A 23,833-nucleotide genomic window follows, 5' to 3' on the forward strand; every position below is an offset into this window, starting at 1 on the left:
CTGCTTCCAGGTGCAGCTGAGCACCTGAGAAGAAGCGACTCGGCCCCACAGACCCCTTACCTGCAACCTTGAAAGCTGGGCCTGTTTCCCAGGAAGGTCCCGCTGAAGCTCATTCTCGGCTTGGACCCTGATCTGGAGGTCCGAGAGCGTCCTCTGCAGGGGCTCGAAAGCAGCCCCGAAGTCTTTGTGCTGAGCAAGCAAGCTCTGGAGAGGCACAGAAGGGGAGGCACACAAATGAAGAGCTTTCCTCACAACACAGCTGCTTTCTCCAGCTTTCAGCTGGCCCGGTCATGCTCGTCCAGGCGTCACTGCCTCCAGGAAGCCTTCCCAGAGCTCTTGAGAGGGTTCAACACCCCCCTTGGAGTCACCATAGTATCCTCACATACAGCTGCTCTGCCCACTAGAACAGGGGTTGGCAGACCACACACCCCAAATTCCCCTAGAGGCCCATTTTTGTTAATAAAGTTTTAATGGAACACAGCCACGCCCACTTCTTTGCAGCTGCTCTCTTGCTACAGTGGCAGAGGTGAGGGGCTGCAGCAGAGAACATCTGTCCTGCAAACCCTAGAATGTTCGCTAATTGGATCAGTGAGATCACAGATGTGCGGCTCTCAGCAAGTGCCCAGCCCGTCAGTGCCCCACAGACCACAGCTATCACCATCATCACCATCAGATGCTCAACAAACACTGATAACATAAAGAATAAACTGTCCGCAGCATAGTGTAATCATTTGGAAATGTGTCCCTGATAACAGCTTCCAGTTAACCGGTTCTTAAATGCTTACATTTCTTTCTCTGCATTTTCTTATTGGACACCCCCCAGCCCTCTGCAGAATATAGTTCAGTGACTGCAGTGTAGAGAGGGGACTTGAGGGCAGGGGCAGGGGCAGACAGGTGGCCTAATTAAAAGGATCACACGATAATCCCTCCCAGTTTATAGACGAGGAGCCTTAGATCGTGGGGCAAAGGGATGGCCCAGGGCCACACAGTGGCACGTGGTGGAGCTCAGATCAGAATGCAGGGCTGCCTGCCCAGGAAGGTGCCCCGTCCGCCGGCTGAGTCCAGGCCGGGCTGACAGCAGGGGGCTCACCTGCAGCTTGCTCTTCCTCTGCAGGAGGCTGTTGTGTAGCAGGTCTCTGTCCCTCACGGAACTCGCCACCTGCTCCAGGAGGGCAGTGGACCTCTCCTGGCCGAAGACACTGCCCAGCAGGTCTTTCTTCAGCGGCAGCATGGTCAGCTGCTGCTTCAGGCGGGAGCTTTCTGCCAGGGCCGCCTGCGGAGACAAGCCCCTGTTAACCACAGTGCAGGCCGGGGCAGGGCAGGGCAGGCCGGGGCAGGCCAGAGCTCGAACCCGTGCCACGAGGACACCTGTTCTGCTGTGATTGCCCGGCAGCTGCGCCTCTGGGCTGGGTTCTGAGGCCGCGGCCAACATGAGAAACAGGCTGGCAGGAGTGCACTAGGGAGGCCCTGGATTTCAGGGTCCACTTGATTCCTTTCTCACCTCCCACATTATCTTATTACCAAAGTCCGAGTAAGAACTGTACCACCTACATGTCTCAGAAATTCGTCTCCTCTCAATTCCCACTGTCAGTGACCGTGGGCACCCTCAGCCTCTCCCACCTGGAGCACAACAGCTCCCAACTGCCTGCTGGCCTCAGCCTCCCCCAGAATCAACCATCCCCACTGCAGCTGAGCCCAAACCAAACCAGTCTCATCCGCTATGCAGTGACTCAGCGACAGCAGTGGGCTACATCCCAGGTGGTATTTGGGACATTTTCAGGGGGCTAAGGGTCTATGGGAGCACAATCAGGGAGAATTCCTTTCTTGAGTAAGAGACCATTGCCCTAGGCCCAAATAATTTCCCAGAAGAGGTGGCGCCTGAATGGAGTCATGATATGTAGGAGCTCACCAGGCAAAGAGGGGACCTAAAGGGGACTCAGAAGTCTCCTTGTAATGGGCAGCTGCTCTCACACAGCCTGAACTCTGCACAGCCTAGGCCCCACCTCCCCCAGGAAGCCTGCCATGACCACATTCCCAGCCTACCCTCACTCTTTCTGCAGTTGGATCCTGAAGGGAAAGGTGTGGAAGGGTCAGTGCAGGGTCCTAGGGTCACACCAGGCGCCAGGCTTTGCCTTTGAGGAGGACCTTTGCCTCCAATAACAGGTGTTGATATTTCCTGGGCACAGGACTCCCATGCCTGACACGGTGCAATGAGCTCTACCTGGATATCAGAGGCCTCAGGGCCACGCCTTGCCCTGTGACAATGACTGAAATGCCAGTGGGCTGGTGGCCTCCCCCAGCCTCCTGGGTCAGCCCTCTCGGTTACCTCAATCTGGGGCAGGAACGTGTGAATAGAGGGCAGGTCTGGCAGGCTGGCGGTGACATCCAGGAGCCTCTGGGCCAGCGCCCTCCACAGCTGCAGGTCCTGCAGCGGCCGCTGGAAACGCTGCCACAGCTCCACGCCCGCGGCATTGCGCAGCCTGGAACTCTTTCCTTTCATGCTGCGGGAGAACCGGAGAGGAGAGAGTGGGTCAGTCCAGGGTGTGGCCTCTGCCCAGGCCCCCAGGGAGCCCAGCATGTGTTGCTCCCAGGATGGTCCCTCTCCTATCGCACGGGCTTCTGGGAGTGGCTGGAACCTCAGAGGTCTATAAGTGCACCAAAAATAAGCCAGTCCCCAAACAGACTTGCAGCCCAGTGTCACAACCAGGGAGCATCTAGCTCTAAAGAGGATTAGAGTCCCTCGACAGGCACTGCTTGCCCCTGGGCACCTCGCAGAAGCAAACAAAATCCTTTCTTGAGTAAGAGACCATTGTCCTAGGCCCCAAAAATTTATATGAATAATTTTTCAAATACGATGTCCAGCACCCAGTCATAGATAAGCAGCATCAGGTACCTCAGCAAGAGCAGCTGGAGGGCCACCCTGTCCCCTGGCTGGCTTTGTGACAGAAGATGTCAGCATCCACCCCCACCCCCACCCCCATGCTGGCATTCAGGGGGCATCCAGGCCACTGCTCTAAAGGTGCAGAGGCGGGGCTAGGAACACTGTGTTTAGTTCCACAGGGCGGGGATGTTTGATCTGCTGGACCACGCTGAGCAGGGAAAGTGGGGAGCCCTGTGCCAAGACTGGGCCACGGGTGGGCTGAGGCTGGCGTGGAGACCGGCTCGGAGGCTTCCCGCAGCACCACCAGCAGGCAGGGCCGTGAGGTTTGTCTATGGGAAAGCCCTCCCCTTGGGAAATCACACGTGGACCAGCTCCAGTGTTAAGCTGCAATGGAGACTGATGGGAATGGGTGAATGAGCCACATAACATGGAAAAAACCAAAGCTTAGGCCTCTTTTGGGGAATGAAATGTAAAATACTGTCAAAAGGGATAGTCACTAAACCGAGTAAGACCCTGTGACAGCCAGTCACTGAGAGGTGCAAGAATTATTTAAGTTACCAGGTTGCAAGAGAAAGCAAGCCGCCTCCTGCAGATGGCGTTAGATGGGGAGAGAAGGCCGCGGGGTCCCGCCCTCACCCCCATACCTCTGGAACTCCTGGATGGCAGCGATGACGCTGTCTGGGAGCTGCTGCAGGTCATGGGGGAGGACAATGAGCTCCTTCAGCTGGGCCTGCAGCCGGTCCACCCGGGGCTCCTCTGTGGCTAGTGCCACCCGCGTGGCCTGCAGCACAAATGACCCCCGGGGGGGGGTGAGGTTCTGGGACGGGACAGCGTGTGTGTTCAGGGGGATAAGCATGGCTGGTGGGAGTGGGCCAGCCAGGGAGAAAGCCGTCACCTAGGGCAGGGACTCGGCCCCTGCTCCCCCACCTCCATGGCCAAGCTGGTTTTTCCCTTGCCACCACCTGCCTCACGGTGTTGTCATGAACACTAGCACCTAGTAATATAAATGACGAATATCTAGGAACACTGACAGCATGCTGAGGGCTCTGTGTGTCCTACTTGTTTAGCCTCTCAAGGATTCTGGAAGGTAAGTCTCTGTGTCCCCGTTTCACATGCAAGGAAACTCCGTCTAAGTGTTTTCTGACATTGCAGGGCCCGAAAAAGGTTGACCTGACATTGGAGCCGGGCCCTCTGGCCCTGTCCCTGCCTCTTCAGTGCCCAAGGGAACAGTGACCTATAGTTGTCATTGGCAGGCCCGAGGAGATTTGCATGGAGCACTCCAGGACAGTGCCCCTCGACTGCACTCTGATACATTGGACCCGGCCCTGCCCTGCTCCCCTGGGCATGCTGTGGAACCTCTCAGGGCCTGTCTGCAGGTCTATAAAAGGGGATCCTGGTAGTGCCCCCCAGCACAGGGCTGTGCAGCACTCAGAATGCACATGCTGGGGAGGTGATGACCTCGTTGTGACCTTCTGAAGGTGAGCCTGTCCCTCAAGGATGTTTCCTTTACAGGTGGCTCTTTACACCAAGGCCCTGACACACCTGCTGCCATCAAGTTTCTCTAAGATGGGCAGCGGTCCGCACTTCTTTCTCAGTGTGAGGTGGGATTAGTGCCCTCAACCTTCCCCTGCTCCGCTGGGCCGGGGTGGTCCAGTCCACACCAGGTCAGCTGTCTTGCAGCCACACACCCAGCCTGGTCCCCGCGCACACCTGGGCTGAGCTGGTCAGGTGTGGCTGCTCCTTGCTACAGAACATATCATAAGAAGTGCAAACAGTAAGTACGTGAGCACTGGCTGGTCTAAGGACAAAAGTCTCTAGTATTACATTCTGGAATTTCCTTTTATTGATTTCCGGTTAGTCATGACTTGATCGGAGTTGAGGTGACACCTGAATCAGGTGTGGCAGGGAGCCTGAGGGATGTGGTCAGCCTCTCACTTCAGGAGAGGCACCTGGCTGTGGTGACAGGGGCATGGCAGGGCTTTCCACACTCTCCCTCCCACGCTATACCCTTTGACCTCTCCTTCTCTGGAACTCACAGTAAAAGCTTTGATCGCTGACCTTCTGGCCGGTGCTTTTCTAAGCATGTTTTGTTTTCACATGTTCATAAAGAATTGTGGGGGGGGGTCCTATTATCAATACCCCCATCTCACATTTAATTGAGATGCAAGTAATTCTCCCAATGACATCTAGTTGGCAAGGAGAGGAACCAGGACTTGCACCCAGCAGTGTGATCCCCAAGTCCCCGCCCTGAACCACTGCACCGCACCTGCACCAGTGCCAAGGCCAACGGTACTGAAGGGAGAGTGGTTCCCTGGGCACGAAGGTCATCAGGGCAGGGGATCTGCCTCACAGGCCAGGGGGAGTGGGCCCTAAAGGGTACGCGTGTGCCTTGCTCCTACCTACACAAAAAAAGTTTTGCATGTGGGCAAACATTCGAAGAGAAAAAATAGAACCACCATGCAGAGCAGACGTGGGTCTGGGTGGTTTCTTTCCAATATTTCCCCTCCTGGAACTGACACTGAGTGAGCCCATTGAGTTAATAAATAATGATAGGCGTGGGGGGGGTGTTAACCTTTGTTTTAAAAATCTCTCTGTCCACAAGTCAAACCTCCTGTGTGTGTGCAAATGGGGGTGGGAGGAGGGAGGGTGCTCTGACTGGCAGCCATGTCTGGGTTGGAACCCACCCCACCCTCTCCAGGATGGGCATGTCTGCTTGGCCTCCCCAGAGGTCCCAGTGTGTTTGTTGGGCATCGTCTTCACACTAAGAGCTTTCCCTCTGATGTAACACTCTCTGCTCTGTGCTCAGGAAGCCCATCCCACATCCTACCACCAGGCAAGCGGGAGACCTGGAGACAATCCACCTCTGGTCTTATTTACCCACTGACTCATCATGTGATCCTAGGGATGTTGTAAAAAAAAAAAAAATCTCTCCAGGCCTCAGTCTCCTTGTCTGGAAAATGGGTGCAAACACTCAACTAAGGCAACACCCAAAGATCCAGGAAAAGCAGAGTAAGTGTGCTTAAGGCTCACCAGATACTCCCACCACACAGAGGAGCTCCAGGTGGCAACACCCCAAGGGGCATACGCCACCTACACTGCTGTGGCTTGGCCAAACGTTGCTTACCGAGTGGAGTCTCCAGCGGGCCACCAGCTCGTCCTCAGTCCCTGCCTTCGCAGCGGGCTCCAGGCCCTCCTCGGCCAGCCTCTGCAGGCCCTTCCTGAACTCTCCCAGCTCGGCCTCCAGCTGCTTCCTCTGCCGCTCAAAGGCTCCCTTGGACTTGAGCAGGCCCCGGAGCCGGCCCTCTTCTTCCTCCCAAAGGGCTCGAAGTTTCTCCAGAACTTTCCGCATCTCTTCCAGTTCTTCAGTGATCTTCTCTGCACCCAAAGGAGAGGTATTTTGGATGACCCCCATAGCCTCTTCCTCCAGTCTCTTCAAAGACTCCTCACCCCTGGGGAACTCTTTGGCGATGTCCTACAGGGAAGAGTGGAAGGAAAACAAATGAGGGGAACGTCCTGCTCAGCACTGATTCCTAGATCCTGGGGTGAGAGCCAGAGGCCCCTTTCCAAGGGGTGGACTGTCTGCCTTAATCACCCTGACTCACAACATGGGGAGGTAATTCCCCGCCTACAGCTTTCCCTGGTCATTGCGCTGAGTCAAGGAGCAAGACTCGGGGGGGGGGGGGGGGGGTGATCCTCTGCCTAACACTCTGACATTTGTTATTCTGCCTTTTAAACAAAGACGGAGGTGGCCTCAGGCACAGTCTTCTGCGGCCACAGTGGGGAGCCAGATAGAACCCAAGGCCCCCATTTTGTTTCGTGATATTACTTTGTATGGCTACCTCCTAATTATGAATGAAGACTGATTATCCATTTATGACAATGAGATCAAGTTTCTTTTTTAAATCAACAGTCATTGGCTTTTAATTTTTTTTAAATTGTTATATAAACACCTTTAAACCTATTTTATTTGAAAATGCCTTAAATATTTTTTTAACATTTTCATTGAAGTGTAATTTACATGGAGTAAAGTATACAGACCTTAGGTGTTACTGTTTATATTTTTGAGAAATATGCATGCTCATGTAGTCCACACTGTTACCCAAACAGAGCATTTCTAACATCCTGGAAGATTCTAGAACTTATTTGAAATCACAGAATATATTACCCTTTGAAACTGGCTTCTTTCACTCAGCATAATGTTTTTCTAGAGTCTTCCATGCTGTCATGGATGTCATTTCATCTCTTTTTATGGTGAAGATTATCCCTTCATATATAAACAGTCCAATAGAACATTTATCTATTGATAAATGTTCTATTGGACTGTTTATCCAATAGTCAGCTGACAAAATCTGAGTTGTTTTCTGTACGGGGCTATTATGAAAAAGGTTGCTATGAACATCCTTATATAAGTCACATAAGAATTGTCTGATCATAGTTCATTGATTTTTTTTAAAAGTGAGTCCATTTAAATACAAATATTAAATAAATGGTGCAGGTGCTGTAGAGCTGCAGCAAACATTATAAAGTGGTTCTTGAATTACTAAAAACAATCCGCCCACTCACTTTACAGAGGGAGTCAGGAGTTCGTTCAAGGTCACGGCCAGTGAGGAAGGTGAGAGAGGACCCAGCTTTGCCCCCTGCAGGCCTGATGCCTGTACCAGGCTTTCCTACCCTCAGCTCTGTTGGCATCTGAGGCCGGACAGTTCTCTGTTGTGAGGGCTGTGCTGTGGGCATTGTAGGATGCTTAGCAGCATCTCTGGTCCCTGCCCACTAGATGCCAGTAGCACCTTCACCCCCAGTCGTGACAACCAAAGATGTCTCCAGACATTGCCAAATGTCCCCCATTTGAGGCCCACTGTCTAGACCGTGCTGCTGTGGCCTTGGGTTTCCATAAGGCAGCCGAGGCCCCCAACATGGTGCATTCACTACATTCCACACTTCTCACGTGGGATCTGAGGGCCGTGGGTGTCTGTATGTCCTTTGGCCCAGCAGGACCCTATTAAATAAACTCTACCATAGAACCCGCCACATGTGCGGGCTCCCGGGGGCTCCTCGGTGGAGACACAGCGGGTTACCTGCAGCGCAGAGAGACGGCGCTTGGTGGTGAGCTTGCAGCTCCGCCCCATGCAGCCATTCACCTTCTCCACCACCGCCTGCAGCCACAGCTGGAACTCGTCCACGTGGGCCTGGAAATGCTCGTGCTCCCGGGCCACCTGCTCCAGCAGGCGCACCCTGTCCTGTGGGAGGGGAGGAGAGGCACGGCCATAAGGGTGTCTGTGTGTGTGAGCACCCACACACATAGGGGTACAGGATACAACCAACCCTCAGCCCTTTGCTGGAAATAAAGAGATCCCAGTCCTGGCCGGCTTGGCTCAGTGGTTAGAGCATCAGCCTGAGGACTGCAGGCTCCCGGGTTTGATTCTGGCCAAGGGCACGTGCCTCGGTTGCAGGCTCGATCCCCAGCCCTGGCTGCGTGCAGGAGGCAACCAATTGATGTGTCTCTCTCACATTGATGTTTCTCTCTCTTTCTCTCTCTCTCTCTCTTTTCCACTCTCTCTGAAAAAGCAATGGAAAAAATATCCTCAGGTGAGGATTTAAAAAAAGAGAGAGAGCCCGGCCAGGCGTGGCTCAGCGGTTGAACATCGACCTAGGATCCAGGAGATCGGGGTTTGATTCCCGGTCAGGGCACATGCCCGGGTTGTGGGCTCAATCAATGACTCTCTCATCATTGATGTTTCTGTCTCTCTCTCTCCCTCTCCTTTCCTCTCTTTGAAATCAATAAAGATATATTTAAAAAAAAAAAAAAAAAAAGAGAGAGATTCTGAACCGTCTTCTCCACCTCATTAGCAACAAGCCAAGAGACTCTTGGCTTTGGAGACCAAACGGTGTCGGTGCCGGGCCTGTCAACTACACAGCTGGCTTTCTTTCCTACCCTGTCCTGAGAACGGCACTCACGACGGGCCTGGTAACACCTCCTGCTACCTGACATTATAGTCCGAGAGCTCACCACAGTGCCAGAGCTGCCCCAACAGCTGTACGGACGTTATCATCTCACTGAACTCTCCCAGCCACCCCGTCGCATGCAGTATCATTAATCCAGTTTGACAGACAAGGATACTGAGGCCCGGAGAGGTCGAATGACTTGCCCAAGGTCATCACCTGCCTGGGAAAGCACCAAGATTCAAACCCAGGAGGTAAGACTGGGCCCATGGGTTTCTGCCCCATTACAATGGTGTCTATGGGCATGAGAATAATTGGGAAGCTGCCCCATCTCCTCATGAGTGTGGTGATGTCACCTGTGTGGGCTGGAGTCATCTCTGTTTTCAGACAATCCCACTGAAGTTCTAACCACACAGGGACAAGATGGTACTATGAGGGTGACTGACCTTCGGGAAAGTAACAGCGTTCCTGATATAAGACCTAATGTGCGCCTAGGGACTCATGTTTTTCCAAATACACCCCTGATCACAGCACCATCTCTTTAAAGCCCTCCATGGCTCCCCACTGACCCCAGGCTCAGGTCCAAGGGCCACAGCCTAGAGGTCAAGGGCAGACCCCATGATTGGGCCCTGGGGCCCAGCGATCCAGACCCTGGGCTTGGGAGCCTACTGCCTGGGACTTGAACCCTGGCCCACCTTGGGCACATAACTGACCCCTCTGTGCCCGCGTCTCCCCATCTCTACGGTGTGTTAATAACAGTACCTGCCTCACTGGGGTGCCATGGACTAAATAAGTCAGAGCTCGCATAACCCAGGAACAGCCCCAGGCAGCCTAGTGAGTGCTAAATAACCTTGAGCCACTGTTTAATGTCACCTCTGCGCTCCGCAGTGCTAACCTCCAGCACCGCCTTTCCTGAGGACTCGCCCCTGCCCCAGGCTGAACGAACGGCCTTCCCTCTGCTGTGGCTCCCGCCGGGGAACCGAGAGCTCCCCCAGACAGGCTGCCCATGCTGGTTTCGTCTCCGGTCCAGCTCAGGGCAGGCTCTGTGGACGTTCCTGAACGGCAGGAAGGACACACATGGAGTGTCTGCCAGCGGGATTTTCCAAGGAGAGTCAGGGAAAGGGACAGGGAGGACTTCCATTTAATGCGCATGTAATAAACTCTTAGGCACCAACGGGCCTGGACAAGCACTATCTTATGTAACCTTCGCCACAACCACAAAACCTTCCCATTATGCAAATGTCCAATCGATGCTGGGAGGTGACACAACTCTCTCAGGGCCTTAGAGACAGGATTGGAACCGGCCCGTGTTGGACTCCAAGTCATGGCTCTAGACCAGGGGGTGGCCAACGGACGGTTCTGCTTTGCCGCCCTGTGGTTTCTGTTGCAGCGGCTCCGCCTCCTGGTGTCGCCGCTCAGACAGCAGCCCCAGGCGGACCCACCAAGGCTGGGCGCACTCTAATAAAGCTGGTATTTTCATTTCATATTTTCACACGTCATGGAATAGTCTGGTTGTATCTTCCCCACAATCAGTCAAATATATAAAAACCATTTTTAGCTCACAGGCCATGTAAAATCAAGAGGTGGCAGGATTTGGCCCGTGGGCCGCAGTTTGCCGACTTCGCCTCTCAGCGTGGAGCTGGCCCTGTCCAGGAGCACGTAGGAAACAAAGTCGGACGTTCTCAACTGGAAAACGTGGGCAGACCCAGGCTCAAACACTTCCGTGCTATTTGTATACACCTGCCCCACCATTTGAGAAGCTCCTCGCCAAATCTAGAAACACTCATTAATTAATTTACGCCCTTGCTACAACCACTGTGGGTAGGAGAAAATATCCCCATTTTAGAGACTGGGAAACTGAGGTCCAGGACCAAGTCCTTCAGGAAGAGCCAAGAACCCTCTCACTGGTGGAAGTGAAGCTCGGGACTTCAACAGGAGCACACAGCGGACGAAAACACGCCTGTTTCAATTCCAAAAGTGGACCAAGGGACAGTGGCCACTCCTCCATGCTGCCCTGGCTGGCTCCCCCTTCCTACGGGATTATCTGCATCCATCCACGGCTTCCTCCACCCACAGGAAAGGCTCATTTATGAAACAAAGTGGGTCAGGAGCACCGAGCAGAGAGTAAGTGCTCCGGGCAACTCTGATGGTTACAGATGTTGTAGTAAAGCAACCTCTCCAATGAGCGGGCCAGCCGGTGGCTCCGTGTGTGTGAGCGATGAGGTGCTGGCACCGGGGACACCCAGAGTAAATAAAGCTCGGTGATAGGGAGCAGGCGCCGGACAGGCCCGTGGCCAAGCAGGGCAGCCATCCAGACAAGCTCCGTGCCAGGCATAGCGATCACAGAGCATGGTCCAGCCGCTGCCGGGCTGTGGCTGCGACGGCGGGTGACAGGGGTGACAAATGGGAGAGTGCACAACCTCCCTCCTTAGACCAAACAATTAAACCATCTGTGGCCGGCGGAGTTGTTGGGAATGTCAAAACCCGACCGACTCACAGGGGTGGCGAGGATATGCGCTGGCCCGGGCTGCAGGGCGGCTTTGACGCATGCCCAGAGGCGGGACACACGCGCCCCCTTCGAGGGGAAGCGGGGCAAAGAGGGCGCTCCTATCCCCCGCCCTTCAGGGAACGGGATCGCTGGACGGAAACGGCTCAAGCAAAGTAAGCAAGGCTGCCAGCCCGCTCCGTCTCTTCTTGACTTTCAAATGCTTTGGTTCCACGGTGAGCTCTTGCTCGCACCCCGCTCCCCCACCGGCTGGGGCAGGTGTCCTATTCCAGAATCTCCCTCTGGGGGTGTCAACCACACAGGCATTAAGCGCCCACTGTGTACACAGCGCTGAGGGACCTGGGTGTATGGATAGTATGTAAAGGGTGGGTGGTGGAGGGGTAGGTCGATGGGTAGATGGAAAATTGATGGGTAGTTAGGTAGTGAGTCGGTAGAGGCGGGCTGGTTGATGGGTAGGTGGACGAGTAGATGGGGGCTGGGTGGGTGATTAAGTGGTGGCTGTCTAGATGGATAGGAGGTTAGTTAGGTTGTGGGAAGGCGGATGGGCCAGCAGGGGGTAGACAGATGTAAGGGAGGGTGGGTAGTTGGACAGATGGCTGGGTAGGTAAGCGGAGGACTGCGGCGGTGAATGGATGGAGAGGCGGGAGATTTGGTAGTTTAGTGGGGGCATAAATGGGTGAGCGGGTAGGGAGGCAGGTAGACGGATGAATGCTGGTGGGTGCGTGTTGGGTGGGTGGACAGCAGACGGATGGATAGATGATTAGTTAGCAAACGGGTGGCTGGATGGGGAGACGAGGCGGGAAAATGGATGGATGGGTGAAAACAGCCCACCGCGGCTCACGCACCCGGGCTCTGGCCTTCACGGCGTCGTACTCGGCCTTCATCCTCTTCTGGGCATCTTCATCCACGCTGGGGTCCCCGATCCTGTTGAACAGGGAGGCCGCCTCCTCCAGCAGCCGGTCCAGGAGCACGGCCTGGTTGTCCACGTTCTGCAGCAGCACCTGGGCGTGGCTCAGCTGCCACTGCTTCTCCTTCAGGCCCAGCTGCAGCTCCGCCGGGGGCTCCAGCACCACCATCATCTTCTGGAACCAGCGGTAGAACTCATCTCGGGCCAGCAGGTATTCGCTCCAGTGCAGCCACACCCACTCGATGCGGCTGTGGGCACAGAGACCACGGGGAGTGAACGAGCCACCGTCTGGCTCCTGGGACCACGGGGCTGTGGGAGGGCAAGACCATCCCGTCCTCTCTGGGCCTCAGAGTCACCTGGGCAGCTGCTGACACTTGGATTCTGGGCCCTACCTCAGACCTGCTGGATGAGACCCATGGGTGGGGCTAAGGATCAGGGTGGCTCAGACCCCAGACCTGCTCTGAGAACCACCAGCCTTGCTGATGTAGCTTGTGGAGACTTAGCTACCAGCACCCCCAGTTCTCGCCCTAAATGCCCTTTGTCAATATACAGGGAACCCAGTCATTTCTCGCTAGTGGTGGGACAGGCACAGTCACTCAGACTCTTGCCACATGCATGCCCACTAATAGCCTCCAGAAATGTCACTGGAGTGTGTCTAATAATTTGCCAAGAACAGTAGTGTCTGTGGATTTGCACTGCGCAGTGGGCACAGAAGGCTGAGGGCCTGTGTGTGGGATCCAGGGGTGCCATAAATTCGCTGCATAACCCTGCCTCCTCACTTGCCTCAGTTTCCCCATCTGTAACGTGGACACGCCCTCTCTGTCCAGCCACATCAGCTGCTTTGGAATTCCAAGCGAAAAGGTTTGAAAAGCACTGTGCAAAGTGCGCCCAGCCCACTCAACATGCTGGTTCTATCAAGATGGAGAGGAGGCGGGCAGCTGCTGTTTACTGAGGGCCTACTGTGTGCCTTGCTCTTTATATTGGCGATCTCCCCCTCCCGGCCTCCTAACAGCCTTCAAGGAACATTTGATTATACTCACTGTCGAGATGAGAAGCCCGAGGCTTAGCGAGGTCAAGTAACTTTCTCAAGGCCACATGGCAAGTAGCCATCAGAGCAAGAGGCACCCCTCTGTCTAATGCCCATCCCTCCTCTGCGTGGCTCCCCAGTACCGGCAGGGAATCTGGGCTAACATGCAGGAAAGAGGCCTTCTTCCTCCCACCCTCCCATCCTGCTAGCGGATGTGCGCGGGGCAAGTCTACCAAGAATTAATTGTTGGCAAAACAAGATGGGCTCCCACTGTCTATTATCATCATTAAGCTTGATTATAATTAGAAAGAGGCAGGCAGGGCTGGCTGAGAGGCCAAGAGAACACGCTGTTCCCAGCAATCCCAGCACTGGAGAAGTGGCCCTTGGGTGGAGGCCCCAGGCCAGCTTGGTGGTGGACAAGCAGGGTCAGGGGTAACTGCGGACAAAGCCCCGGGAAGGTCCCCAGCAGCCCTACCTGTGACAATGAGTCATGTAGGTGACTGTCTCCTCCCACTGGGCCTTGATGTCCCTGAGCTGGGCCAGGATGGCAGGCTTCTGGGATTCGTCGCAGCATGCCAGGAGCGCCTCGGCCGCCTGCAACACCAGGTCCACCTTCATGCGCCCCTCTGGCTCTAGCTGGCATATTTTCTGTAGTGGGCACAAAAGCCGGTTTCTGGGAGTTAGACAAAGTGAGAATGGGCAGAGCCACAGACAGTGCGTGATGGACAGAGCCAGGATTTTGAGAGCAGAGGTGCTGGGGTTCGAAGAGTGGCCACCACACCCTTCTCCGGTGACCTCAGCAGCCTGCTATGGCTCTGAGGGTGGGCATGGAGTGACGGACCAGCGCAAAAGGACCAGAGCTGTCTGATGACTTTAGTTCCCTCCCTTCCCCATGTAGCCCGTTTCTCGATGTGTGAGCTCAGGCAAGTTTCATGATCTCCCTGGACTTGGTTTTTATCATCTGTAAAATGAGGATGTTAATAGTACTTAGCTCTCAAGTTCCTTTTTCAGAATTAAATGAGAAAATGCACATAAAGTACGTGTCACAGTGTGGGGCCATCAGAATCTGCCTCCCGGGTCTATGCAGGGAGCAGGATTGACCCGGGAACCCAGCCAAAGCTCCAGAATTATCTCTGAGTTTGCAGTTTGCACCAAGGCCTTGCCCCCTCAGCTGCTCCCACCAGTGACCAAGCAGGAACGCTAAGGCAGGCCCGTTCCTGGGGGACACTGGGCTCCAGTGAGGGGTGACTGGTCCAGGCTGACCCATGGCCTTGCCAAACTCCCTCAGAACTGTAAGCAGTCTGAGATGCTCTCCGCTCCTCTGGACTCGGGGTTGGGCCTCCATTGGACGAACCTCCTCCCTCCCAGCCTCTCCAGGCTCCGGCCCCATTCTCTCATAGGTGTTTCCCTAATAAACATCTTGCACAGTTAATCTCCCCTTGGCTTTGGCTGCTTGAAGGACCAAGACTCATAGACAATGTGTTAGCTGTTGTCATTATTAACTGTGATTATTCCAGTTCTCTGGCAACAAAAGCTTGGTCCAAGTCCAAGGCCACTCCCTGCTAGCTGTCATGGTTCAGATTCTCCAGGCCTGTGAGAAAGGGGAAATAACAGTTATGCCCTCGGGGGCCCCGTGAGCAATGAGAGGTGCAGGGAGAGCCATCCCCCTGGGCCTGGCTCACAGGGCATTCTCAAGGCTAACTGTTCACTCTCATTATCTCCTTACCTTCTAATCTGCATTTACTGACAGCACAGCATTTGCCTACAGCTCCCGCTCCCTCCCAGCCTGTGTGTGTGAAGGGGGTGGCAGTCACATTCACAGACTGATGTCCCCAGTGGGCTGGCTGTCTCTGACCCTTCTCTGTGTGTGGGATAGGACAGGGGTCCCTGCCATGTCAAATGCTGTCCCATGGACAGCTGTGTGACCCCAGGAAGGTCACTCGACCACTCTGGGCCTCCCTTTCTCACCCTGAGATAGTGATAACACTCTCTGCTTTGTCTACCTCATAGGGACATAATATTAATTTTTATAAATACTGTTAATTAAAACATTGATATCAGTTAATACAGCTTGGAAATGAGCAATTATGTAGACTCTCCCCCCAAAGGTGCAAATGGCAGCGGCCCCAATCCCCGTCGTTACTTCATGTGAGAATAGTTAACACCGATGATGACAGACAGGACAGGGGGGCTTCCCCGGAACAGGCTCCTCTCGATGGCCGTCTCTGAGCTGTGGGTGGGTGGGGGAGCGGGAGAGGGTAGGGTGAAGATCGGGGGGATTCCCCAGACAGGAGAAGAGGCTCCGTTTGGGTTTCGGGGTGGGCCAGGCAGCAGGATGTGGCAGGGCCACCCAGGTCACGGCTGCAGCAGGCACCCAGCAGGGACCCCGCGTCCTGTTCAGCAGCCAGAGGCAACGTAGACAACAACGGTACTGCAGTGACGAGTGTGGACTGAAGATGGGAGGCCCCCGCGGAACGTTCGAGACAGAACTATCACCCGCCCCCGGCCCAGGACACTTCACGCCACTCAGGAGCAGGGGTCCCACCACGTGTCCAAGGATGAATTTCCTGCCGTCAAGTGAGATTTCACTGGATCAGAAATCAGAATAATAAGGACCTGCTATTCCTGACACCGAGTTGTGGAGTGCATGTCCACTGCCAGCTAGTGAGACGGGCACCACGGTAATTCCGTTTTACAAATGAGGGTGCTGGGGACCCCCGGAAACCCTGAGCTTCACAGAACGATTCTCTGCAGCAGCCAGCCAGCCTTCTCCCACCTGCGGCCATAATGAAGCTCAGGTGGAATCCAGTTCCATAAAGTAAACAGATTCCAAAAAGTTCAGTCTCTCTCTGCCACACCCAGAAAGAGCCCGCCAGGCCTGGAAAGTCCCCGGGGGGTGGGGGGTGGCCCTTCCCCAAAGCCCAGTGTCCCAATCGTGTGGCCCCCTCCAGGCTTCTAGGTTTTGCCCTCCTGACTGCAGGTCAGGGAGAGTCGGGCTGAACTGAGAGGCACAGAAGACCCAAGACCTGACCTGCGCATGTGCCTGGAAACACCAGCCAGTGTGAGCGTGGGCACGGGCCCAGGGCACAGAGGCTGTGACTGGGCTGGCAGAGTCACCCTTTCAGAAGCAGATCCCATCCTTCCTCGTTGCCCTGGTGACTGCACCCTTCGGCTGGTGCGAGGCTCTTTTACGGCACATCACTGGCAAGGACGCCAGCCAGCTGGGAGGGAGCTGGAACCGCAGCTACGATACGATTCCTTCTGTGAAGGAGCCGACGACAGCAACAGTAGGAACCTCTGCAGGGAGCAACGGGCCGGGATAGCTGGGGGAATGGGCTAGTCAGGGCTTCCCTCAACACGGCCAGACCTGGCGGGCACTGTGCTGGGCACTGTGCTGGGCACTGTGCTGAGTACAGTTCTGGGTACTGTGCTGGGTACAGGTCAGGGCACTGTGCTGGGTACAGGTCTGGGCACTGTGCTGGGTACAGGTCTGGGCACTGACTCCAGGATGAACAAACACGGCCAGGTGTTTGCAGGCTGTGGGGGGGTCAGCAGACAAGAGCACCGATGACTGCAGAAGAGCCACAAGGCCACAGAGTATTGTAGGAGCTCCAAGGAGGGATGTGGGGAAACCCAAGAAGGCTTCCTGAGTAGGCAGACTGGCCCCGAGCCTCGGTGATGGGCAGGTTTGAGAGGAGGTGTGAACAAAGGCGAGGCTCAGCGTACTTAGGGACAGTGAGTCAGCTTCCAGGAAACGCTGCCAGTCCCCTGACCACGAGGGGCTGGAAGCCAGTTAGGAGGCGGCCCAGCTGCGGCCGGGCCCCATGTGCGGGGCCAAGGAGGCTGGGAAGCAGAGGACCAAGAGCTGGGACGCTGCACTCAGGAGAGCAGCTCCCGAGGCCCCGGGCATGGGCAGGACAGCGGGCACGCCCGTATCCCTGCATCAAAGCCACAGGCAACCCCCTCCGCTGGGCCAGCTCTGCCAGCGGTGCCTGCGCTGTGCCAAGCACGCCAGTAAATTCTTCTCCGAGATCCTCCCTCCTTCTTGCAAGGCGGCAACTCTCTCCTTCCCCGGAGCCGGCTGAAGCTCTGGAGGTCAGGAAGCTCCTCCAAAGTGCCACGGCCACAGCGGGGAATTGACCAAACCCAGGCCTGTGGCCCAGGCCCGAGCGCTCAGCCTCTGTGAGTCCTGCTTCCCAGGGGCAGCGCCCTCTCCAGTCTCCCTTCACAGACACTTCCACCTACATGAGGGTCCTTGAGCCTCGGCATAGGAGGGGTGAGGGGGTCCTTCTCCCGTTTTACTGATGAAAATGAGGTCTTGAGAGGGCGTGGATGGAAACTCATCTCCCGGTCACCCAGCAAGCAGGCATTTGGGATGTGAGCCACCGAGCTGGTGGAGAGACCACAAGGGAGACGCCAGACCCCAGGGTGAGTCCCCAAAAGGCACCAGCCCCTCCCTTACACCAGACAGGAGTGAAATTTTTCTAATTGTGAAATCGGTTTTGAAATGTGAAAGCACATAGAAAACAAGCGTGCCTGAGCCCCGTGGGAGAGCACAGCGGTGGAGCACCCAGGCCATGAGTCCCCTCTCTGAGGCTCCAGGTCAAGTTCCTGAGGGCTCACCTGTTGGATGTGCTCCCTCCGGCTTCCAGGGCCCACTCCCCCTGGCCTCATCAATGGCTCTTCCTAAGGACCACCCTTGCCTTCGCTTAAACCAGACCCACCAGCCAAGGGTAAAGACCTGCCAGCAAAGGGGGCAAGTTCCAAAGGGATTCGAGCCCTGAGACAGCAAAGACACGAGCAGGGTGGAGGTGTTGCCAGGCAGAGAATGCCAGGAGCTGTGGCTGGGATGGGTCGGCAGAGACTCAGGGACAAGGCAGTGTTTCATTTCAGTCACACCCCCAGACTGAAACAAAAGGGCATTCCAAGTAGGGGCAATGGCACTGACAAAGGCCTAGTGATAGAAAATCTAGGCAGGTTCTGCCAATAGGAAGAATATGCACTGGGAAGGTGGGATTACAGGGGTGGGGCTGGGGAATGAGCCTGGAACACAGGGCTGTGCAGATAGTGAATGCCTTCTGATGCCAGGCGAAGTTTGGCATTCCTTTGCTGGGCAATAGGGAGTCATGCAAACTTTTAGACGAGAATGACATCGTGAGGTCCACGCTACAGATGAGCCTCAATACATGCTTGTGGGCCACCTGGACTATGTGCAGACCTGTCTCCCGTTACCCTGTGAACCCGAAAGCAGGGTTCATCTACCTCCACTGCCCAGGTCCCCTCACGGGGATGGCCAGGGGCCTTCTGAACTCAGCCCGGGATTCAAGCCTTAAGCAGATCGATTACTTGAATTTTGGCCCGTCACTGTGTCTAGGAATGCATTTCACTGTTGAAAAGCGGGGACAATAAGACCACACTCATAGGGCTTCTGTGAAAGGAAACATGAAAGCCGATAGTGCAGCCCTGAGCACACAATGGGTGTGGAATGAATGCCAGTCCCCTCTCCCAGGGACCTGGGTGGAATAATCTTTTGATCGATAATGACGCTACGTGTCTGACAAGGGAACGGGCTTTGGGCTGCCAACTCCTTTCTGCCTCCAGGCTTGCCCAGCCCCTTCAATGCCCAACCTTCCACATTTCCAGCCCATGACCCCTCTGTTGCAGAAGAGAGTTCCAAGCTCTTTGGCTCAGTGCTCCAGGCTGTCACCCTCTGACCCCCGCCCACCTCTCTGGCCAGGTCAGCATAGCTCCATATGCACTGAGCCCTGCTTTGTGCCAGGCGGAGGGTAAAGCTGGATCACAGCCCTGGAGGAGCCAAAGGAGTCACTCCTCACTGGACACATCCCCTCCCCATTCCCCTGAAGGCCAACCTGGGACCTCCCAGGCCTGGGAGGGAAGCGGGGAGACAGGCCTGGGCCAACTGGGCCAGGGACCCACCCGGCTGCATGGTGGCCCTACCAGGACAGGAGGGCCAGTAGGGGCTCTAGACCCTTACTATGAAAGTGGTCCAAGGGCTGGAAGCAATGGTATAACCTGGAGAGTGTCAGAAATGCCACATCTCGGGCCTATCCTGACCTTCAGGATTAGAATCTGCACTTAGCCCAAAAATCCCTGGGAGATTAAAGACACGGGAGTTTGAGAAACACTGGTCCAGTCCACCCCTGCCATTTAACAGTCCAGAAATCCGAGGCCTGAGCGGGAGAGACCCGACTCAGGCCACAGGGCACTAAGGCCATGGCCTCTGCATACCTCGGTCTCCCGAAGCCTGGCCTCCAGGGCGGCACGGGGCCCCTGGGTGTTGTCGTTGATCTGCAGCTGATCCTGCACGGCCTTCATCCACTCCCAGGCGTCCTCCACGCTCCTGTCGAAGCCCTCCTGGGGCTGCTGAGTCATGGCACCTGCAGGGGCTGAAGGCAGGGCACGTGAGATCAGGCGGGTGGGAGAGAATGCAGGGGGCCCCGGGGGCAGGTTGATGGGGGGCCAGGAGGTGCGGACTGGACTGACACTGCGGACAGGTCCCTCCTCCGCCTCTGTGCTCAGACTGGGCGACACAGTCAGGGGTGATCGTGTTTGCCAAAGAGCACTGAGGACCCGCTTTAGGCTGCGCCCGCCCGCTGGTAGGTCTCCCGCCTAAACCAGCCCCTCTGCTATGCTGCCCACCCCTCCTTACCCTTACCAGAGTCTCAGATTTTCTCCCGTAACGTTCTCAAAACCCCTTTAAGCATAGGCGAAACTCTTCTGTACGCCAGGCCTTGCTGTCTGTTCATGGGAACGCTAAGCTACTTTGGATTAGAGTTATTTATATCTGCATCTTGTGTGAAGGATTGTGTCTAGCTCACCCTCCAGTTTCCCACAACACTTTGCACAGAGTAAGCAAATGTCGCTGAAACAGCCCAAAACTGGCGTGAAGTTTAATGCATCCCAAACTGACCACAGTGTTAGTTAAAATGGCAAAACAAAACCAGAAACTATCCAAATGCCTGATAATAGGGGGTTACTTAAATGAAGTACGCTACATTTACACTCCAGAATATTATGCAGCCAACAAAAAGATCCTTCAAATGAATTTGTGATGGAGAATTCTTAGACTATAATGATAATGCCAAAAAAAAATGAGACAAAATTGTATATTTAGTAGTCACAACTTTACAACCAATAAAAGCAAAACCAAACAACCAACACAGAAAGCTATGCTCGTAGAAAAAGGCTGGGAGGTGTTGTCATTACAGTGTTCACATGGTAACCGGAGTGAGGGGCTGTGGGCAGGATGCCACGCCCCACGTGACCTCAGCCTCTCTCCCTGGCACGGTGTCCCGGGAGGCCACTTGGCTGAGGACAGTTGTCTGTGGTTGGTGGATGTGGGCAGAATGACACACGCCACGTGACCTCAGCCTCTCTTTCCCTGGCAGGCCACTTGGTTGAGGACAATTGTCTGTGGTTGGTGGAACCACACGTGGAACTTTTTCTGTTTCCTCATTTCTCCTCTTAGGAACTTTGTGAATTTTCCAGAAAGGGCAATCATCACTTCAAACAAACAAACAGCTCTTAACACTGGCTGCCTTGTTCGCCAGCCCTTTCTTTTCAATCACCGGTGGGTTGTCCAACAAGCACTGACGGGAGCCTGGGCACCCTCCTGGGGCCTGCTCTGGGCGGGCTCTGCCACTGGCCCTGCGAGGAGGGATGCCCGCAGCTCATGGGCTTCGCTCTGGGACCAGGCCTGCCCACCCTGGGCCCAGCCACCCTTCGGGGCCCAGTCTCCCAACGTGTTGTTTTCCTTTCTGAGCTATTTTAATTTCTTCTAACAATTTAATATGCTCCCCATAGCCACTCCCAGGCTTTGAATGCTTTGTTTGAAAAGCGCATTAGAATGTGCAGGCGTCTAAATTGGTTCATTGTGGCTTTAATCTTTTGTCCAGTGTGTGACTTGATTGGCTTCCAAAAACTCGGCTTTTATTTTTATAAAGCACGAAATGGGAGTGGAGGGAACAAGGCTCGCAGAGCTTCAGAAGGCACTGCAGTGGGGGAGCTCTATTCCCAAAGGCAGTGAGGGTTTGGACAGCCCTCCCAGCGGGACGGGCCAGGGCCTGGGAGGCGGGGGAGACTGTGGGCCTCGAGAAGTGCATCAAACAACACAGGATCCGGCGGGTGCAGGGGGCTTGGGTGGGCCTCGGACCCGCGGATCCGCCCCAGCTGACATGCCCACTAACCGTGGGCTTGGTGAGGCTACGGGCAGAGTTCAAGAGATCGGGTTTCCTGTCCTTTCCTGACAACACATTTCCTCCCAGCTCAACACAGGAATTAAGCACGTGCTCCCAGCTCCGCTTGATGCTACGGCCACGACAGCAAATGCGGGCGCCACCCCTGCGCTGAGAAGCTCCCAGGGGAGAAAGTGCGCCCTGAACACACCTGGGGGCTGCAGGTGAATGGGCTGCACGCCAGTGGGGGCTCTGAGGGGGGCGGGATGGGCTCTGCACTTTTTCTGCTTCTTCAAGCCTCGGATTAAAGGCTTGAAATGCAAAGGGTTACAGAGGAAACTGACGACCTGAAAATCAAAATACTGGGGGGAAAATTAGGTCATTAGGTTTGAAAATGTTAAGGTTACCTCCAAAGATAAAAACAGTTGTCAATTAGTGTTTATAAAGTAAATCATACTTGAAAAATGAAAAAAAAAATACTGAAAACCAAATTCATGAGAACCCCCCCATACACACATACACACTCCTTTATTAACACATAAATCACAAGGTCTAACAGTGGGTCTACTAATTTTGAAAGAGTGATGGGCATCAAAGACATTTCAGGAAACCTACGACTGCAAGGTGACATAAAAATACACGTGAAGGAGCCAAAGCACTGATGAGGCCAGAGTGCGCTTTGTTTTGGTCTTGTCTGGTGCACAAGTGAAGGAATTGCTAACAATTAAATGTTAGAAGCTGTAAGGACATAGTTAGTTTCCTGCCCAAGTTCATGGGCCCCTAAATCCTATCCATGGCTCCCTGTCCGTCCAGGGGCCCCAGCAGGAACCTTGCTCTCAGCCTCCTACCAGCCAGTAAAAGGAGAGCCTGTTTCCTTACGCACAGAGGAAGACACCTCCCAGGGTCCCTTCAGGAAACTCGCCAGGGAACTTGGGAGCTTTGTGGGAGCCGGGTGGTGGGGCAGAGAAGGCCTCAGGGAGACAGATGACCACGTGGCCACGTGAGCTGGGTGGTGCCAGGCCCTCCCTCAGAGGGAGGCAGCCAGCACCTTCTCTGATGAAAGGAGCTCGGTCCTCAATGAACTGCCGCCAGCTTCTGGCCCTGTTCCCACGCCTCTTCCTGGCAGCAGCCAGCCGGGGCTTTCTAAAATGCAAACCAGCCGGCCGGGGCCCTAACACAGTGGTCCGTGGCAGTGTGGCCTGTCCACTGGCCCCAAGCCCCCAGAGTGACCCTGTTTCCAGCCCCTCACAACCAAGCCCACGGCAGACGTGTGGATCTTAGTGAGCAGCATCCTCGCCTGCAGAGCCAGCACCATGCATGACCTCTGTCCCCTCTGCTAGAAGCACGCTCCCTCCCCAAAGCATTGCCATCCGATGAGGGTCCCCAGAGCACCTGGGACCACCAGCACCCTTTTCTGTGCCCTGATGTGCCTTCCTCGCTCGGCACCCAGAGCTAGTGGGCAAAGTGACCAGCCCTTCGTGAACATCGACTAAAGAAACAAATGAGCAAAGCAAACTACATGCAGTGCCGGGGTGAGGGAGGCCGAGGGGCCTTCCAAAATCAGACAGGGTGAGAGGAGGGCGCCCTGGACTTGGAGCAAGTGCCTCTGCCTCTCTGGGCCTCAGTTTCCCCATCTGTACCCTCTGAGTGTTGCACAGAGCATATCCGAGGGAACTCTGAGGTTGTGAGCTGAGATCTGTGAGCCAGGCCCTGAGCTGGGCCTAGGGAGTGGCGCTTGGACTGTCAGCCTGATCTGGCTCTGGCCCCTCTCTCCCCAGGGAGCCCCTCCTCAGCCAGCTCAGATCACTGCTTCCAGCTCCGAGGCCCTTCTAAGGCAGGTCCAGGGGCCTTCCGAGGGTGATGGTGGCTTTTGTTAAGAGTGAGATAGAAACTATTTTTAGACTTCGCAGGTCACATACAGTCTCTGTTGTGATTCTTCTTTGGTTTTAGAACCCTTTAAAAATGCAAAAACCATTCTATATTCACAGGCTGTAGTAAAATAGACTGCTAGCCAAGCGTGGCCAGTGGGCTATAGTTTGCTGCCCTGGCTTTAGATCTGGGGTGGGGAACATATAGCTCGTGGACTGTATGGGGCCCAAGAAATCATTTGGTCTGGCTCTGCCAGGGCCTCACCAAAGAGAAGCAGTTCCAGCCATCACATTAGGGGTGAGTTCATTAAATGCTGGGCCAAATATAGCAGGCTAATTTTTAAATTGATAATTCTGAATGGCCCTCGAATGGTATTACAAATATCCAAATGGCCCTTGGCAGGAAAAAGGTTCCCCACCCCTGCTTTAGATGGTCCAAGGCCATAACCAGCAGCTTCAGGGAGCTGCAGCGGCCAGCAGGCAGAGCTAGCTGGCTCAGTGACTCACAG

The 23,833-nt window shown here is 55.0% G+C and overlaps 1 protein-coding gene across 1 annotated transcript in view; it reads right to left on the reverse strand.

Moving 5' to 3' along the window:
- Window positions 1-23,833, reverse strand: part of SYNE3 (spectrin repeat containing nuclear envelope family member 3) — a 67,218-nt gene that overhangs the window by 16,808 nt on the left and 26,577 nt on the right. The window contains exons 2-10 of the mRNA XM_081131833.1: window positions 19,511-19,668; window positions 13,737-13,909; window positions 12,173-12,482; window positions 7,957-8,118; window positions 6,006-6,353; window positions 3,526-3,662; window positions 2,327-2,501; window positions 1,091-1,273; window positions 61-204 (exon numbers count right to left, since the gene is read on the reverse strand). Coding sequence (XP_080987959.1) covers window positions 61-204; window positions 1,091-1,273; window positions 2,327-2,501; window positions 3,526-3,662; window positions 6,006-6,353; window positions 7,957-8,118; window positions 12,173-12,482; window positions 13,737-13,909; window positions 19,511-19,654 — 1,776 coding nt within the window. The 5' untranslated portion in view covers window positions 19,655-19,668. The remainder of the gene's footprint in view (window positions 1-60; window positions 205-1,090; window positions 1,274-2,326; window positions 2,502-3,525; window positions 3,663-6,005; window positions 6,354-7,956; window positions 8,119-12,172; window positions 12,483-13,736; window positions 13,910-19,510; window positions 19,669-23,833) is intronic.

Source organism: Miniopterus schreibersii (genome assembly GCF_964146895.1).
Source record: "Miniopterus schreibersii genome assembly, chromosome: 1".
In the NCBI taxonomy this organism is placed as follows: Eukaryota; Metazoa; Chordata; class Mammalia; order Chiroptera; family Miniopteridae; genus Miniopterus; species Miniopterus schreibersii.